At 42.3% G+C, this 19578-nt stretch overlaps 1 protein-coding gene across 3 annotated transcripts in view; it reads left to right on the top strand.

The window, feature by feature from the left end:
- Nucleotides 1-19578, top strand: part of ogfrl1 (opioid growth factor receptor-like 1) — a 50761-nt gene that overhangs the window by 6586 nt on the left and 24597 nt on the right. For 2 of the 3 annotated variants that reach the window (XM_062058841.1, XM_062058843.1), the window contains exon 1: nucleotides 7140-7441. In XM_062058841.1, coding sequence (XP_061914825.1) covers nucleotides 7253-7441 — 189 coding nt within the window. In that variant the 5' untranslated portion in view covers nucleotides 7140-7252. Of the gene's footprint in view, nucleotides 1-5783; nucleotides 5848-7139; nucleotides 7442-19578 lie in introns of those variants that run through there. The other variant, XM_062058842.1, reaches the window with a different exon arrangement.

The raw sequence follows: 19578 nt of genomic DNA on the forward strand, positions 1-19578 counted from the left end.
CCACCACAACTAACAAACCCACCTTTTTTTTGGAAATATTGGGTGACATATTGTCGACCCTTCAACTCCTTCTCCTCTCTTATTTTCTTTTCCCTTCTTTTTTGGCTGCCTGATTTTTGAGGCATGCTGCTGTCTTCTCCACTTTGCCCGCTGTGGCGCTGTCTGTCTGTGACAAATCGCCGTGCTCTACCTGCAGCTGATCCAGTCGGACTGAACCATTTTACGTAAATAGAGGGGGGAAGGGAGGGCCCTGCATGTGTTGATGCTTCCAAAACAAATAAAGGTATTGTTACCGGGACATGGAAAATAAAACATGTGTGATTATATGTTAGTTAATAACTTAGTGTCATTATTTTTTCTGTATTATAATTTCATCATCATTAGGGGCCTCTCTGGGCCCCCCTCATTCATGGGCCCCTTGAATCCATCTCCTTTACCCCCCCCCCCTTTTCGGCGCCCCTGTGTGTAGGTGCACTAGCTTGGTGGATGGCTGCGTGCATAACACCAATAAAGTCATAAAGTTGCAACAAACCGCCGGGCTCGTCATTCACCCTCAGCTGTAAAGACCCTCTTCCGGGTAAAGTGTAGGTTGTTAGACCCGAAGTACGGCTCTGGAGGAACGTCTCCCCTGCGGGGAGGCGTGCTTTCTGTGGGTGGGGGAAAGCACGCCTCTTCTTTTCCACCGGAGCGCTCCAATAAAACACACTCAGATCTTCAGTTTCTAGCCGATACTACATACGAATAACGTAAAATAACGCAGTAACGCATCATGCAGTAACGGTAACTGAGTTACTGTATATAAAAAAAATAACGCGTTAGATTACTAGTTACCGCCGAAACTAACGGCGTTACAGTAACGCATTACTTAGTAACGCGTTAGTCCCAACACTGGTAACCAGTATACCATTTGTGCCATTTGTTCACAGCTGAATAGAATGCTTACGCGGGGGATTACGACTATTTCGGATTGGTAGTAGTTGATCCACAGCGATCGTTCTGCCACACAATACCTCAATGCTAACGAGGGTAAATTACACTTCAACGACTGTCGTTGGCTTTGACAGTTAGGATTGCTCGTTTGCATCAAAACAGTTGTTTTGCTCACCACGGTAGGGCAAAACCATCCTTGCCCAGGCACACCCTTTGGAGTATAAACATTTGGGGTTTTGGCAACAGCCGCTAGACTATATCTGACCAATCTAAGTCGATGAGCTCTGAATGATGAAGCCACTCGGATGAGAGGCGAAACGTCTTCCAAAACAAACCAAGCAGTCCAGTTGCGATCGATTGAACGCCCTGAGAGGATAAAGACTGGTATTTGACCATTACCTTCAAAATAATTGTAAACTATGTCCAAGCATTAGTTGATGTTATCACTGCTATTTCATTAAAATGGTTTTAATGTTGTAAATATGTATTAAGTGTATTGTGTTTGTTTCTAATGTTTTTCATCTGCCAACTGCAAGCCGCAAATTGAAAACTGGTTTAGATAAATGGATAAAAAAACAACTGCATTTATTACTGTGAATGGAATCCTGCTAAACGCTTAAACAGTGAGCCACCCTTTTCAAGTGTGGGGTCCTACAGAACAGATACACTTGACCATGGAGGTGGAGTACTGTTATAGGATGCTATCAGTGGTGCAACAGTACGCTCTGTTCAGGGTTCAGTATGTACCTGGCTTGCACTGTACAGGGCCAGGTAGAGAGATGATCAGAATGTGTGGTATACGCTGATGTGGACCGAGTGTTGCCAAGGCCGAAAGCGGTTGCTACAGTTGTCGACAGTACTGGACAGGATTTTTTTTCATGGAAGGTACAATTACCGGGAAAATCAAGGAATGGTGAAATGCTGATAAAGAAGGACAGAATATAAGAGGATTGACAGTAACTGTATGTGTAAACGTGCGGGTCTCTGTGGCGGTGTGGGAGGGGGCAGGTGCCGTTCCCTTTACCCATGACCAATTGCAACAGAGTACCGTATTTTCAGACCATAGGGCACACCAGATTACTCGGGCAGAAGGCAGAGTAAACTCTGGACAAGTATCACATAATTTGTTAGGTTAAATAAAAATACTTGAAGTGTTTTCCTAATGCAGTGTCAAAATATGAAACTTTATTATCAGCATGTGCCCGTACCTGCCAACCCTCCCGATTTTCCCGGAAGAGTCCCGAATATCAGTGCCCTACCCGAAAATCTCCCGGGCCACCATTATCACGATTTCCACCCAGACAACAATACTGCTACACCATTCTTCACTGGCTGGCGTTTCCGACCGGACAGTAAAAACAGTTACACCTCGAAGTTGAGTGCGGCAATCAGAACAGAAAAAGAAGCAGAAGAAGAGACATCATGTTTCAGACATGGCGGGCAAGAAGAGAAAATGTGTGTTCTCTGTCTGTGTGTACACGTATCTGTTGTTGTAGAGGCTGTTTTAATTTTCTTTTGATTATTGCTTTTATTTCTAGCATACATTGCATAGATTGATGGCTAATCAATGCAATCTATGCCTTTTTTTTTCTTCTTTTTTTTTTGTTATTTGATTTGATTTGATTTGATTTGAACATTTGTGAAAGAATGGGCCGCTCTCAGGAGTCAGTGATTTCCAGCGTGGAACTGTCATAGAATGTTACCTGTGCAACAAATCCAGTCGTGAAATTTCCTCGCTCCTAATTATTCCTAAGTCAACTGTCTGCTTTATTTTAAGAAAATGGAAGAGTTTGGTAACAACAGCAATTCAGCCACGAAGTGGTAGGCCATGTAAACTGACAGAGAGGGGTCAGCGGATGCTGAAGCGCATAGTGCAAAGAGGTCGCCGACTTTCAGCACAGTCAGTTGCTACAAAGCTCCAAACTTCAAGTGACCTTCCAATTAGCCCATGTACAGTACGCAGAGAGCTTAATGGAATGGGTTTCTGTGGCCGAGCAGCTGCATCTAAGCCATACATCACCAAGTCCAATGCAAAGCGTCGGATGCAGTGGTGTAAAGCATGTCGCCACTGGACTCTAGAGCAGTGGAGACGCGTTCTCTGGAGTGATGAATCACGCTTTTCCATCTGGCGAGTCTAGGTTTGGAGGTTGCCAGGAGAACCCTACATTTCGGACTGCATTGTGCCGAGTGTGAAATTTGGTGGAGGAGGAATTATGGTGTGGGGTTGTTTTTTAGTAGTTGGGTTTGGCCCCTTAGTTCCAGTGAAAGGAACTTTGAATGCTCCAGGATACCAAAACATTTTGGACAATTCCAACTTTGTGAGAACAGTTTGGAGCGGGCCCCTTCCTCTTCCAACATGACTGTGCACCAGTGCACAAAGCAAGGTCCATAAAGACATGGATGACAGAGTCTGGTGTGGATGAACTTGACTGGCCTGCACAGAGTCCTGACTTGAGCCTGATATAACACATTTGGGATGAATTAGAACAAAGACTGAGAGCCAGGCCTTCTCGACCAACATCGGTGTGTGACCTCACCAATGCGCTTTTGGAAGAATGGTCAAAAATTCCTATAAACACACTCCGCAACCTTGTATACACGCCTTCCCAGAAGAGTTGAAGCTGTAATAGCTGCAAAATGTGGACCGACATATGGAACCATATGGGTTAGGAAGGGGATGGCACTTCAGGTTCATATGTGAGTCAAGGCAGGGGGCCAAATACTTTTGGCAATATAGTATATATATATGTGTATGTGTGTGTTCATATATGTATATGTACAGTATATATGTGTATGTGTATATATGTGTATTAGGGTTGTCCCGATAAAGGGGACCACAAAAAATGGCATTATTGGCTTTATTTTAACCAAAAATCTTACGGTCCATTAAACATAAGATTCTTATTGCAATCGAGGAACAATTTTGCCCCCACATAAAAATTTGAACATATTAGACAACTTGTCTTTTTGTAGTAAGCAAACAAAGGCTCCTAATTTGGCTGCTGGTGAATGCAGTAGCATATTGTGTTGTCTACCTATTATTTTGTCAAAATAATGAGGAAAAAGTGGTAAAAAAATTGATTATTCATCTACTTGTTCATTTACTTTTAATATCTGCTAACTTTTTACATGTTCTATCTATACTTCTGTTAAAATGCAATAAACACTTATTTTTCTGTTGTTTGTATACTTTACATTAGTTTTAGAGGAAGCACAGGTTTAGGGGAACCTCCCTTTCCTGATGGGATGTTTGCTGCCGGATACATGAGGGTCTCTTGGGAAAGGTGGAGAGTTGTGTGCCTGACAGTTCTTTCTGTAAAAGACGTAGAAGATATCTATCTATTTGGAACTGTGATAACAGGGAATATACTGATTGGATTGAGCATGGCTCTGGTCTACAGACAAATCGAAAGACTATGGCAGCCGTTTAAGGAGCCCAAAGATAACATTGCTAAAATATAATTCACACATTTTAACCTACTGTTGTACTGACGGTTTGATTATCTCCTACATTGACATAAATGTTAGGCACCGACCCCGCCATTAGAAGTAGTTTTTGTGAAAAATCAATCTTTATACCAGCGCAGGTTTGGGAAGCAGGAATGTTTGAAGTTGTTGGCACACACTAAGAGAGACTTCTTCACAGTTAAAGGCACATTGCCACAAAACATAAAAGTTAGCCAGGCACTTCTTATTTTTTCATATGATGCGGAAAATTTGTCTCGTGACCTGTGTTGGTTGATACAAACAAAAACAGAACATTGTCGTTCTTCAGGTCATACTTTGGGCATGTTGTCTTGCTGACTACAAAAGCTCCTATATAAATTTAAAAAATGGCGAACTCACGTTAAACTCTTCGGGTAAACCTTTACCACATACTGTATGGAGATATTCGCAGACCTCACAGGTCAGAAAACGTCAAAAGTTAAAGCAAAATCCAAACGGCTCATTTGGAGGAAGTATGAAAAAAGCCAAAATTAATTTATAATATCTACGCCAGGCCTGGTCAACCCGCAGCTCTCGAGTTGCATGCAGCATTTTGCCTGCTTTAATGCAGCTCTTACGAATTGACATCAATGTTTTAATTAGTGCGATAAATAACCGCAGGAGGCTGAGGTTTTTTAATGTTTTTTTCTCTATACTGGGGATTTGAGTGACAGTGATAATCACAAATGTTTAGCCTCACGTTTGTTCATCTCTTGCTTCAAACATGGAGAGGGACGTCTCACTCTTTGCTTCGCTTTCAGCACCTGAGCACGACAAATTAACTGAACACAGTGAGCCCTCTTTACAGTCATTCACAATCTTTGTCTTGCTGGGCGTAGCGCAGGGCGCCAGCTTTACACACACAGGAAGCACAGAAAGCCTCACTACTTGGGATTCGCCAGTTAGAAGTGCCGCAAAGTAACAAAAATTAGGAGGAAAACATTTGAGTCCAGAGCCAAATGTCCCGTCTGAGCTTCAGATTGGATGGGCAATATACGTTAAAGTAAACACACACACTAGGTGTGGTGAAATTTGTCCTCTGTATTTGACCCATCCCCTTGTTCACCCCCTGGGAGGTGAGGGGAGCAGTGAGCAGCAGTGATTTAACCCCCAATTCTAACCCTTGATGCTGAGTGCCAAGCAGGGAGGTGATGGGTCCCATTTTTATAGTCTTTGATATGACTCAGCCGGGGTTTGAACTCACGACCTACCGATCCCAGGACGGACACTCTAACCACTAGGCCACTGAGCAGGCCCATTATCGCGAACGATTGATGCCAATAACAAAAAGACAACCCAACTAGGTTTTTCTAACTGGGAAAAATGCACTTTAAAGCTTCTTTACATGTCGTTCTCGCCATCTCCAGGTCCTAAATGGCTGTCAAAGTGTACCAACTTGTTGGAATACGTCCTCAGACTTCTTCTGTCCAGGTGAGATGTATGATTTATGATCTACAATTAACTTCCAGGGAGCAAGGAAGCTTGGAAACACCTTGCCAGTCTATCATGTCGAAATTGTACACAGGCTTGTGATCACAGTGCCGCTATAAATTGTTAGTCTGCGTTAGCACTTATAATAACAATATCACTAAAATTCGGTTTATATTCAAGTCACAAAATGTAAATTGAGTATTGTTGGCAGTTTTTGGATGGTTATTTATTGGATTTTATGGGTAAAATAGAGGACCTCCCATTTGCTCAGCCGTAAGGAGACTTTTATTTACGTTTATCTTCAAGTTAGAATGCATTAAAAAAAAATCTCTCTGTCGTTATGTCTTTTATAATGATTGAACGATATGCAAAATTAGTTAGAATTAGAGGAACCCTTAAACTCCAGGTCACATTCATCATTCGACTATTTTATATTCATATTATAATGTTTAGTAGGAAGAATTACTCTTTGACTATAAAAATACATATTTGCCCAATAGATATAATAGTATCTCAGGGCTTTTTTTAAAGTCCGTTGCGCATTGGAAACATGTATTGGTCTTTGTCCCCATCTAACGGACTTAATGCAAAACTACAGTTTCATTGGCTTTTTTTCTGTTGAAGTCTGCTCTTCAGTGCCATCCCATTTGGTGCCTCTTCTCAAGTCTTTAAAGTCTTTAAAGTACCACTGATAGTCACACACATACACTAGGTGTGGTGAAATTACCCTCTGCATTTGACCCATCCCCCTGTTCCACCCCCTGGGAGGCGAGGGGAGCAGTGAGCAGCAGCGGTGGCCGCGCTCGGAAATCATTTTAGTGATTTAACCCCCAATTCCAACCCTTGATGCTGAGTGCCAAGCAGGGAGGTAATGGGTGCCGCTTTTATAGTCTATGGTATGACTCGGCTGGGGTTTGAACTCACGATCTCAGGGCGGACACGGTGCTATGGCAACCCCGAGATCAGATTAAAAACAACCTCAACAAAATATTATTTAATGTCTAACACACATGACACCTGACAAAGCAAATTACAGAGATTCACCAAAAAATATTGAAAAAAATAGTTAACATGACTGCTGATTTTAACAATTCAAGTGTATAAAATGTGTAATATAATCGGTGTACTGTGTAAATATTAGAATAAAATACAATTTTAAAAAAAGTTGGAAAAGCCTGTCAGTTCCAATTCCTGCACTACAGTCATATGCTGTTTCTTATTGGTCAAAATGGCACTAACCACCATGCGCATGCGCTGTAAGAGCCTTCAAACGTTTTGCTGTCAGTGTGCTGGCGGAGTGGAGTGCGAATAGTTGAAGGCGGTGCTCGGTGGCGTCAAACTGGGCTCATAATGTGATATTTAGTGACGGTACCCATCCGAGGGGAAGGGCGCTGCCTATATTTAAATGGGAAATCTGTTGGGCCACTGGAGGTTCAAGGAGCCGAGCACCGTGGAGGAATGCGACTCGACGTGGGGGTCGGACTCGGAGAGCGACGAGCCGGCGGGCGAGGAGGACAGCGGCATCTCCGAGAGCGTGAGCCCGGCAGAGAGCGAGTGGGCCGCCGCGGAAGACGATGGAGACTTGCCTCATCAGGTATAGTGGAGCTTTAACTCCGTGACATGATGAGGAAGTGGGAACACGCTGCGTGATGATTGTGGCCAGGCCAGGACACCGAAAGGGCAAACGAGTGCCACGAATGTTTTAATTCTGTCATATCCCAAATGATCATGCTAAAAATAACACTTGTATCGGCAACAACAATTACACGATGTGAACATTAACCCCCATGTTTAACATACTGTAACCGAGGGTTTATAAATGTCGCCTATACTGTATGAAACTACAAAATAAGAGCGGAAGGCATATACTGTATAACAGCATATAACAGGAACTTAACATCATAAAGAGGCAAGCCCATAAAAATAGGTTACAATACCTTATTTATACAGTGCATCCACAACGTATTCACAGCGCTTCACTTTTTCCACACTTTGTTACAGCCTTATTACAAAACGAAACACATTCATTTTCGTCCTCAAAATTCTACACACAATAACCTATAATGAAAATGTGAAAACGTTTTTTAGAGCTTTTCGCTCCAACATATGTACATCACATGTACATACGTATTCACAGTAGTGCTGTCCCGATACCAATATTTTGGTACCGGTACGAAAATTATTTCTATACTTTTCTAAATAAAGGGGACCACAAAAAATTGCGTTATTGGCTTTATTTTAACAAAAAAATCTTACGGTACATTAAACATATGTTTCTTATTGCAAGCTTGTCCTTAAATAAAATAGTGAACGTACAAGACAAATTGTACTTTTATTAGTAAGTAAGCAAACAAAGGCTCCTAATTTAGTCTGCTGACATGTGCAGTTACCTCAGAATGGATGGGTTCCCATTCGGGAGGACGCCTGCGCGTGACGTCTTTTAGCGTGGGGAGACTGATGCGCCTGCAGCCACCACACGGTCCTTGGCAGAGAGGGGCCTTGATCCAGTGGCATGGATCCATGACGACTGGAAACCACCCTCTGTTGCAGCCTTCATCCGCCTTTAGTGCCGTTGTGAAATGCAGTGTCATCCTCCGCCACTTCCACCGTTGAGGTCTTATATCTATTTAACCCATAGATGGGGCAGTGGTTGGCGGACGCCAGGGCGTGTCCACACACTGGTGGGCCTGCACGCCTCGCCTCTGGGGCCCGATACATAGGACAGTCATACTCGACCACGAGTGACTGCCGATGATGAACCTATTGTTCTATTATTTTGTCAAAATTATTAAGGACAAGTGGTAGACAATTAATTATTAATCTACTTGTTATTTTACTGTTAATATCTGCTTACTTTCTCTTTTATTATGTTCTATTTACACTTCTGTTAAAATGTAATAATCACTTATTCTTCTGTTGATGCTTTAAATTAGTTTTGGATGATACCACACATTTGGGTATCAATCCGATACCAAGTCGTTACAGGATCATACATTGGTCATATTCAAAGTTCTCATGTGACCAGGGACGTATTTCCTGAGTTTATAAACATAATATAAATTTGAAAAAAAACGAAAGAAAATGTTGTGATGGCAAAAAATATCGACATAATCATAGAAGTATCGACTAGAATCGCTCCTGTACTTGGTATCATTACAGTGGATGTTAGGTGTGGATCCACCAATGGTGTTTGTTTACTTGTTGACGCCGGTAAACTATCAATCAATCAATCAATGTTTATTTATATAGCCCTAAATCACAAGTGTCTCAAAGGGCTGTACAAGCCACAACGACATCCTCGGTACAGAGCCCACATACGGGCAAGGAAAAACTCACCCCAGTGGGACGTCGGTGAATGACTATGAGAAACCTTGGAGAGGACCGCATATGTGGGTAACCCCCCCCCCCCCCCCCCCCCCAGGGGAGACCGAAAGCAATGGATGTCGAGTGGGTCTGACATAACATTGTGAAAGTCCAGTCCACAGTGGATCCAACACATCAGCGGGAGTCCAGTCCACAGCGGGGCCAACAGGAAACCATCCCGAGCGGAGACGGGTCAGCAGCGCAGAGATGTCCCCAACCGATGCACAGGCTAGTGGTCCACCCGGGGTCCCGACTCTGGACAGCCAGCAATTCATCCATGGCCACCGGACCTATGCAACTCCCCCTCGCAAGGGACAGGGGAGAAGAGGAGAGAAGAAAAGAAACGACAGATCAACTGGTCTAAAAAAGGGGGGTCTATTTAAAGGCTAGATTATACAAATGAGTTTTAAGATGGGACTTAAATGCTTCTACTGAGGTAGCATCTCTAACTGTTACCGGGAGAGCATTCCAGTGTACTGTAGCCCGAATAGAAAACGCTCTATAGCCCGCAGACTTTTTTTTGGCTCTGGGAATCACTAATAAGCCGGAGTTCTTTGAACGCAGATTTCTTGTCGGGACATATGGTACAATACAATCGGCGAGATAGGCTGGAGCTAAACCGTGTAGTATTTTATACGTAAGTAGTAAAACCTTAAAGTCGCATCTTAAGTGCACAGGAAGCCAGTGCAGGTGAGCCAGTATAGGCGTAATACGATCAAACTTTCTTGTTTTTGTCAAAAGCCTTGCAGCCGCATTTTGTACCAACTGTAATCTTTTAATGCTAGACATAGGGAGACCCGAAAATAATACGTTACAGTAATCGAGACGAGACGTAACGAACGCATGAATAATGATCTCAGCGTCGCTAGTGGACAAGATGGAACGAATTTTAGCGATATTACGGAGATGAAAGAAGGCCGTTTTAGTAACACTCTTAATGTGTGACTCAAACGAGAGAGTTGGGTCGAAGATAATACCCAGATTCTTTACCGAGTCGCCTTGTGTAATTGTTTGGTTGTCAAATGTTAAGGTGGTATTATTAAATAGATGTTGGTGTCTAGCAGGACCGATAATCAGCATTTCCGTTTTCTTAGCGTTGAGTTGCAAAAAGTTAGCGGACATCCATTGTTTAATTTCATTAAGACACGCCTCCAGCTGACTACAATCCGGCGTGTTGGTCAGCTTTAGGGGCATGTAGAGTTGGGTGTCATCAGCATAACAGTGAAAGCTAACACCGTACTTGCGTATGATGTCACCCAGCGGCAGCATGTAAATACTAAAGAGTGCAGGGCCAAGAACCGAACCCTGGGGAACTCCGCACGTTACCTTGACATAGTCCGAGGTCACATTGTTATGGGAGACGCACTGCATCCTGTCAGTAAGATAAGAGTTAAACCAAGACAAGGCTAAGTCTGACATACCAATACGTGTTTTGATACGCTCTAATAAAATATTATGATCGACGGTATCGAAAGCGGCGCTAAGATCAAGAAGCAGCAACATAGATGACGCATCAGAATCCATCGTTAGCAATAGATCATTAGTCATTTTTGCGAGGGCTGTCTCCGTAGAGTGATCTGCCCTGAAACCGGATTGAAAAGGTTCACAGAGATTGTTAGTCACTAAGTGTTCATTTAGCTGCTGTGCAACAATTTTTTCGAGAATTTTGGAAATAAACGGAAGGTGGGAGACCGGTCGGTAGTTTACCATGAGGTCAGGATCGAGGTTAGGTCTTTTGAGCAGAGGATGAATAACCGCTTTTTTGAATGCTAGGGGAACAGTGCCGGAGGAAAGTGATAAGTTTATAATATTTAACACTGATGGACCTAATAATACAAACAGTTCCTTGATAAGTTTCCCAGGAAGTGGGTCAAGTAAACATGTTGTTTGTTTTATCCCACTTACACGCTGTAATAATTCCTCTAATGTTATTTCATCAAAAATAGAGAGACTATTTTGGAGGGCAGTGTCCGTCGTATATACAGTCGTATTTGTGTTAATAGAACCCAGTTGTAGCTGGGATGCGTTGTCTTTAATCTCCTTTCTAATGAGTTCAATTTTCTTATTAAAGAAATTCATAAAATCATCTGCCGAGTGGGTGGAGCTACTGGGAGGAGTCCCTTGTTGGGTTAGCGATGCTACTGTACTAAACAGAAATTTAGGATCGTTTTTGTTGAGGTGGATGAGATTTGAGTAGTATTTAGCTTTAGCTAAGGTAAGCATGCGTTTATAAGTTATTAAACTATCACTCCATGCTTGATGGAAAACCTCAAGTTTAGTCGCGCGCCATTTGCGTTCCAGTTTTCTACATGATAATTTATGAGCTCTAATTTCTTCTGTAAACCATGGGGTGCGCCTTTTAGGGGCCCTTTTTTGCTTTAGCTGTGCTATACTATCAATAATTTCGCGCAAGGCATCGTCAAAGTTGTTAGTGAGGTTATCAATAGAGCCGACATAATTTGGGAATGGTGCCATTACCGAAGGCAGTAGGTCAGCAAGAGTCATCGTTGTGGCAGCATTAATGTTGCGGCCGCTATAGCAGTTATTATTATTATTAGCTTGTTGACAATGAGTCAAAACTTCAAATTTTATAAGGTAATGATTGGACATTACTTTAGTATATGGAAGTATCATAACTTTGGAGGTGGTGACACCCCTGACAAGCACTAGATCTATTGTATTACCGTTGCGATGCGTGGGTTCATGTATTATTTGTGTAAGACCACAGCTATCAATTATGGTTTGGAGCGCCACGCACTGAGGGTCCGATGGGGTATTCATATGGATATTAAAGTCCCCCATTATGATTATATTGTCGGTGTGCGTCACTAGATCAGCAACGAACTCTGAGAATTCACTGATAAAGTCCAAATAGGGCCCAGGGGGGCGGTAGATAACAGCCAGGTCGAGAGGTAGCGGTGTGACAGACCTCATAGTAAGCACCTCAAACGATTTATATTTATTATTTAGGTTAGGGGTAAGGTTGAAATTTTCATTGTATATTAGTGCAACACCCCCTCCCCTTTTAAGAGGACGGGCAACATGCGCATTCGTATAGTTAGGAGGAGATGCCTCATTGAGCGCAAAAAATTCGTCTGGTTTGAGCCAGGTTTCGCTAAGACCAATGACATTAAGATTGTTGTCTCTAATGACCTCATTAACTAATAACGCCTTGGGAGACAATGATCTTATGTTTAAAAAGCCCATATTACAGGTATTGGGCTGTTTTGACGAGTTTTTGTTAAGATTATCCGTAGTGGCAATATTACCGTAATTTCCGGACTATAAGCCGCACCTGACTATAAGCCGCACCAGCTAAATTTAGGGGAAAATACAGATTGCTCCATATATAAGCCGCACCCGACTATAAGCCGCAGGGTTTTGATGTGTAATTACCGTAGTATATAGGGGTTCCTGCTACCACGGAGGGGATTGTCGGGAGAGAGATGACTGTTTGGGAACGCAAAGCGTCCCATTTATTAACAATAAATCTTTCAATCATTCAATCAAACTTTCACATCTTTGACATGGCGAACAGCATTCGTGCAGAGTACAAATAATACAACGGTGCAAAGTAATACAAAGTGCTCGCCTGTACGTTATCAAAATAACCAGCCTACCGGTATATGAAAAGTCAGTCTTTAATCATTGTGTCATCGTCTTCCTCCTGCATACTAAAACCACCGAAATCCTCTTTGTCTGTGTCGGAAAAGAACAGGCCGTAAATAAGCCGCACCCTTGTATAAGCCGCAGGGACCAGAACGAGGGGAAAAAGTAGCGGCTTATAGTCCGGAAATTACGGTAACAATGTTGCGTTTATTATGCGTAGTGCACTTTAAATAGTTTCGACCATATCTAGGAATTGATATGACGGGAATTTTCAGATTGTTTGCTTGGTGCTGCAATAGACTGGACATATCATAATTTGCCACCTCAGTAGAATGCATGTCCACCTCTGACACAGACACAACAGAAAAAACATTATGTGAATTGTGTATTATTCTAAGAGAATTGCTATGCGTACATGGATTATCCAGCCTGGCGCTGGCTAGTTCTAGCTTAACTGACTCCTCACCCGGACTAACAGACATGGTAATTGCCTGTGACCGGGCTTGCTCTAGTGTAGTCAGTCAAGTGAGACTTAAATAGTAGTCTATGTTTCTAGACAGGATGATGGCGCCTTCCTGGTTAGGGTGAAGGCCGTCTCTCATCAGCAAGCCTGGTTTGCCCCAGAAAGAGGGCCAGTTATCAATAAACGTTAGTCCCTGTTGCCTACAGAAGCTAGCCAGCCACTTGTTAAGCGAGACTAATCTGCTATATCTCTCATCATTGCCTCTCGCAGGCAGGGGGCCAGAGACAATTACTCGATGCCTGGACATCTTTCTGGCGAGATCACAAGTCCTGGCTATGTTTCTCTTTGTAATCTCTGACTGTCTCATTCTAGTGTCATTGGAGCCAAAGTGTACAACTATATCCGCATAATTAGTGGTGCGATTAGCCTGTCGTACGTGTTTACTAGGCCTGTTGCGAGTTAGCTCCCTAAGATTAGCTTCAATGTCAGGTGCTCTGGCCCCGGGGATACACTTTACTGTGGCTGGTTTGCTAAGCTTTATGTTTCGGGTGATGGAGTCCCCTATGACTAAGGTGTGGTGCCCGGTAGACTGGGGTGTAGGACTAGCTAAAGAGCTAAATCTATTATGCGTCTCAACCGGTACACCGTAGCTTGTAGGCCGCTTAGGACTGCTACAAGCTGGGCTAGTTAGCTCGCTACAGCTAACGCTAGCAGATGTGTCCGCAACATCTAAAGTTACGACATTACTCTGCTCTAACTGGCGGACACGGCCCTCTAGCAGAGCCAACCTCTCCGTGAGTATGGTGCAAGACGCGCAGGAAGCCATTACTCACAGTGTTTTCTGTCACCGAGTGAAGTTCCTGCTGTCCTCAGGGAAGTGGTCGCGGTCTGCGGGAGTAGCTTCCTACTTACCTTCTGACCGGCGCTGCCTTTCTCCGCACTAGCTTAGCAGCTAGCTAGCTGAGGAAAGGGTGGTGGGACAGAGATCGGGTGATTTGCAAGTTAAATAGTACCACTAAATATGTTTGAGAAGTGATAAAGAAAGCTGTAGAACAATTAAAAGCACACAGATAGAGCGATACTTAGCCTTTTTCGCAACAGCGAACAGACGGCGAGCAGTCACGCACGGTGAACCGGCACTACAGTGGTAGTGAAGCATGTTTAGTTATTCCTCGTCCTGCAGGGATGATACTTGTAAGAAACGTACTTTATTTGTCGCCATGGAGGCGAGGATTAGTGATGACAAAACTTGACGACGGTGGGGAGGGGGGTATGGCACGGTACGTTTTAAGAGGCGGTATAATAATATGATTCATTAGTATCGCGGTACTATACTAATACCGGTATACCGTACAATCCTAATCCACAGTAATTTGCAAAATACTTTGTTGATGCTCCTTTTGGCAGCAAATACAGCCTGAAGGTTTATTTTAATACAGTTCAGGTTGGATGGAAAGCTTTAGTGCACAGCCATTTTCAGATCTCTGCAGTAATGTTCCATCGGATTTAAAGTCAGGGCCACTCAATGACATTTACAGAGTTGTCCTGAAGCCATTCCCTTGATATCTCGGCTGTGTGCTTAGGTTCATTGTCCTGTTGAAAGATTAACCATCGCCCAGTCTGAGTTTATGCGCGCTCTGGAGCAGGTTTTCATCCAGTATGTCTCTGTACATTGCTGCATTAATTTTCCCACTATCCTGATGTGTCTCCCAGTTCCTGCTGCTGAAAAACATCCCCACAGCATTAAGGATGCAGCTAACGATTATTTTTCTATCGATTAATCCATAGATTATTTTTTCGATTAATCGGTTAATCTATAGATTATTTTTTTCGATTAATCTATAGATTATTTTTCCTTTTACCGATTATTTTTTTATTCAAAATGAATGTAGGCCCGTTTTTTCAAAAGGCATGGCTTTTATTTACAAAAAAAAGAAGTATGGCCACTCAGTCAACATTGACAACAACATGACTAAATATTCTGTAACAATGTAAACATTTAAAACTTTTAACATTTAACAAAATTAAAAGTAGCTTATTTGCTTTTTAATGTGCAAATATAAAAGTCAACATCCAGTGCAAATCTTAATATTCTGCAATAGTATAAGCATTTCAAAAGTAAAAGTATTGCTTATTTTGCTTTAAAATGTGCAAAAATAAAGATAAACATCCAATACAAAAAAGTGCAAAACGAAATATTCTGTAACAACAGTGTAAACATTTCAACAAAAGTGAACGTATTGCTTATTTGCTAAAATGTGCAAAAATAAAGATAAACATCCAATACAAAAAAGTGCCAATCTAAATATTCTGGAGCACTGTAAACATTAAGTATTGCTTTTAAAATGTGCAAAATAAACATCCAGTCCAACACAGTACACAATAACCAATTCTACTCATTCCAGTGAGTGTCTAACAGTTGTAATGAAGAAAGGTTAGCATGTCTACATGCTTTGGTTCTTTTCTTGTTTACAATATTCCCAGCAGCTGAAAATAGGCGCTCAGAAGGGATCGATGTGGCTGGAACTGAGAGCTAATTAGCCTTCACCTCAAGCCAGGATTGCGAGTGAGCTGAGCTGCAGTTTAAGTTTCTAGAAGGTCAACGGGCTCATAGTGATGTTACTAGTAGTTGACTGGGAGGTGTTTATTATCATTTGGGGAGAGTCCGCTGCCTGATGCTCACCTGCTAAACACCTATCTGCTCCACGCTGAAGCGCTGACTACATGCGCTCTGAATACGCACTGCTGATTGGCTGATAATGCTTCGTGTGTACCAATCAGATGGTTGTGTGGATGGGACAATGTTGCGTGTGTACCAATCAGATGGTTGTGTGGGTGGGACAATGCTGCGTGCTGAGACAGAGGCAGACGGAGCAAAGCAGCTTGTTAAGACTTTAGCTTTAGCTTAGAAACTCGTTCGGTACACCCCCGTACCGAACCGAAAGCCCCGTACCGAAACGGTTCAATACAAAACACGTACCGTTACACCCCTAGCAGATACAAATGACACATTTATGTTTTTGTGTAATGATGACAACGTATGCTCGCGCGGACGATTGACTAGTTGATGGTTTTCTTTTCAAATGTTCGTTCATAGCCGTTGGGCTGCTATGATAGGCCATTTCCGCTCGACACAGTGTGCATACAACAACATTATTAGGCCGTTTATTGAAATACTCCCACACTTTTGACCACTTTTGGCATGCTTTTCCCCCCTCGCTCGCACAGCTCGCATCGTCTTCTTTGATCGTCTGCTTTGCGCTTCGCCATGACGGTAGTGTGACGTCATTATGCGACGCATCGACGCACAAAAACGGCGTCGACGTATTTACGTAACCGATGACGTCGACTACGTCGACGCGTCGTTTCAGCCTTACACAGCATGAAGATGCCACCACCATGCTTCACTGTAGGGATGGTATTGCTCTTGTGATGAGAGGTGCCTGATTTCCTCCAAACATGATAACTGGCATTCACACCAAAGCGTCCATTCTGTGTCTCATCAGACCAGATCATTTTGTTTCTCAATGTCTGAAAGTCTTTTAGGTGAATATCGGCAAACTCCAGGCAGGCTGCAATGTGCTTTTACTAAGGAATGGCTTTCGTCTGGCCACTACCATAGAGGCATTATTGATGGATTGCTGCAGATGGTTGTCCTTCTGTAAGGTTCTCCTTTTTCTACAGAGGAAGCCTGGAGCTCTGACAGAGTAACCATCGGGTTTATGGTCACCTTCTGACTAGGGCCCCATTCCCGAGATTGCTCAGTTTAGATGAACGGCCATCTCTAGGAAGTGTCCTGGTGGTTCCAAACTTCCTCCATTTATGGATGATGGAGGCCACTGTGCTCATTGGGACCTTCAAGGCAGCATATTTGTATATACCCTTTTCCAGATTTGTGCCTCGAGACAATCCTGTCTCTGAGGTCTACAGACATTTCTTTCGACCTCATGCTTGGTTTGTGCTCTGTCAAGTGTTGGACCTCATACATAGGCAGGTGTCTGCCTTTCCAAATCATGCCAATTCAACAGAATTTACCATAGGTGGACACAAATTTAGCTGTAGGAACGTCTCAAGGATGATCAGTTAAAACAGGATGCACCTTATTTCCCTTTTGAGCATCATGGTTGGCTGTGATTTCTTAGTTTTTTATTTTTAATATTTAAAACCAACTTTTTCACATTTTCATAATGGAGTATTGTGTGTAGAATTATGTGGCCAAAAATGCATTTCATCTATTTTGGAATCAGGCTGTAACAAAATGTGAAAAAAGTCAATCGCTGTGAATACTTTCTGTACTGTATAACACATAGGCACTTCCTGTTTCTAACTGATCACTTTTACACTACTGTAGTTTCTGAGCCACAAATATGTCATAACACTATTTTGATTTACTGTTATATTATACAATTATTATTTTAACAGTACATACTGTAATATGTAGTACTGCAAAGCACTTGTGATGGGTTGTATTTTGTAGGACATCACTCGAATGTAAAGGGCACATATGATGATTCTAATTTACATTTAAAACACTTTTTGGTCTCGTTAATGTATAGGTATTGTGTGACCCGTTTTTTGAGTCTGTCTGCAAACAGTTCTTTTGTGGAGGTGTTTCTTTTCGATTGTAATTAAAACCTTCCATTCCCCCTTTCCAAATATATATTTTGAAAATGTACACTGTTAAACATATCTTTAAGACAAACATAACTACACATTTTTTTCGGACACGGTTGAAGACAAACTTCTGAAAATCAATATACTGTATTTTCTGCACGATAAGCCAGTACTTTTTCCCACACTTTGAACTCTGTGCTTTACGAAGTTGTGGTTAATTTATGGATTTTTGCGGGTTCACAAGTTTCATTCGCCGCCAATAAATTTAGCCTCGTCACATCATGTATATGAGTGTGTACAAAATAACATTCATCCAAAAATTAGGTAGGTGCTGCTTGTATTTAGGTGCGATCTATACCACAAACATTATGGTAAACTTAAAGGTCACATTAGGTACATCTGCCTACTCAGAGATCGTTACAGAGCGGCATTTAAAAAAGCTGCATATACCAGCTTTTATGTCACTGCATGTTGCACGTCAGTGTTATAGAGCAAATCCCTCGTACCGATGAAACACTTTATACTACCTTATCTTGTGTTTCATAAAACCAGGTTGTTATGTTGCCATCTTTATAAAGCCCCACTTAACAACTTTTCAGTTTTGGTTGATTTTGGCGACGCAAGTGGACCACAGTGGTAGTGTTATGCCAGAAGAAGACCACATTTCCCATGAAGACTAGTGCGTATATCGTAAAACTGACATGATATCTGTTGTAATATTGGCACAAATATTACGTCTCTAATGGCTATGCTGATTTTAAATAGCAGACACTATCAAGAAATTATCTTGAATTGCTCTACAAACATGACGCTACTACCAAGAATGTATCAGGGGAGATGCAGGTCCGAAACAATGAAAGACTGGCGGCAGCATTATCATTGTGATTTGAGCATCGAAAGTTACTTACAACTACAGCATGAACAGAGCCAAGCCAGCATCAATCGGAAATCCTTCCTCATCTTTGAGCTCGCCAGCTAGTGAAAGCCGGGGCAATGTTGATCTTCTTTTTTCTTTCTTTTTTTGTCTCTTCAGACAACATTTTTAGTTTCTTTAGTTGTTTTGGAACTTAAGCCATGATAGCAGTAATTGCACGTAGGCGTTCTTTTTCTTATTTTTTAGTTTTCTGGCGGCACGCAGCCGTTCGCATCGACTTCTGTCTTTTTATGGAATATTTGTAGTTCTTTGTGTGGTAGGGTTACTGCCACGCTCCTAAAAGTTGCCAGTAAAAGCGATACAAACCCCCTCAGGCCATGACAGAGATGAAGTGAAGTGAATTATATTTATATAGCGCTTTTTCTCAAGTGACTCAAAGCGCTTTACATTGTGAAACCCAATATCTAAATTACATTTAAACCAGTGTGGGTGGCACTGGGAGCAGGTGGGTAAAGTGTCTTGCCCAAGGACACAACGGCAGTGACTAGGATGCGGAAGCGGGGATCGAACCTGCAGCCCTCAAGTTGCTGGCACGGCCGCTCTACCAACGGAGCTATGTCATTCAACTATTTGTAAAACCATGTATCATCCCAAAAGTTATGAAAATATTTTATGAAGGTTGAAAAGTTAGTGTTGCTTTAACTGCTAATCCAAATTTGTTGTGTCCCATGGTGACAAAAGAGTCCTGTGTAAAATGTTGTGGACAAATAAATATGGACGTATTTATTTCATAGACATCAGAGCAGAC

This window comes from Entelurus aequoreus, linkage group LG09 (assembly GCF_033978785.1).
Source record: "Entelurus aequoreus isolate RoL-2023_Sb linkage group LG09, RoL_Eaeq_v1.1, whole genome shotgun sequence".
NCBI lineage: Eukaryota > Metazoa > Chordata > Actinopteri > Syngnathiformes > Syngnathidae > Entelurus > Entelurus aequoreus.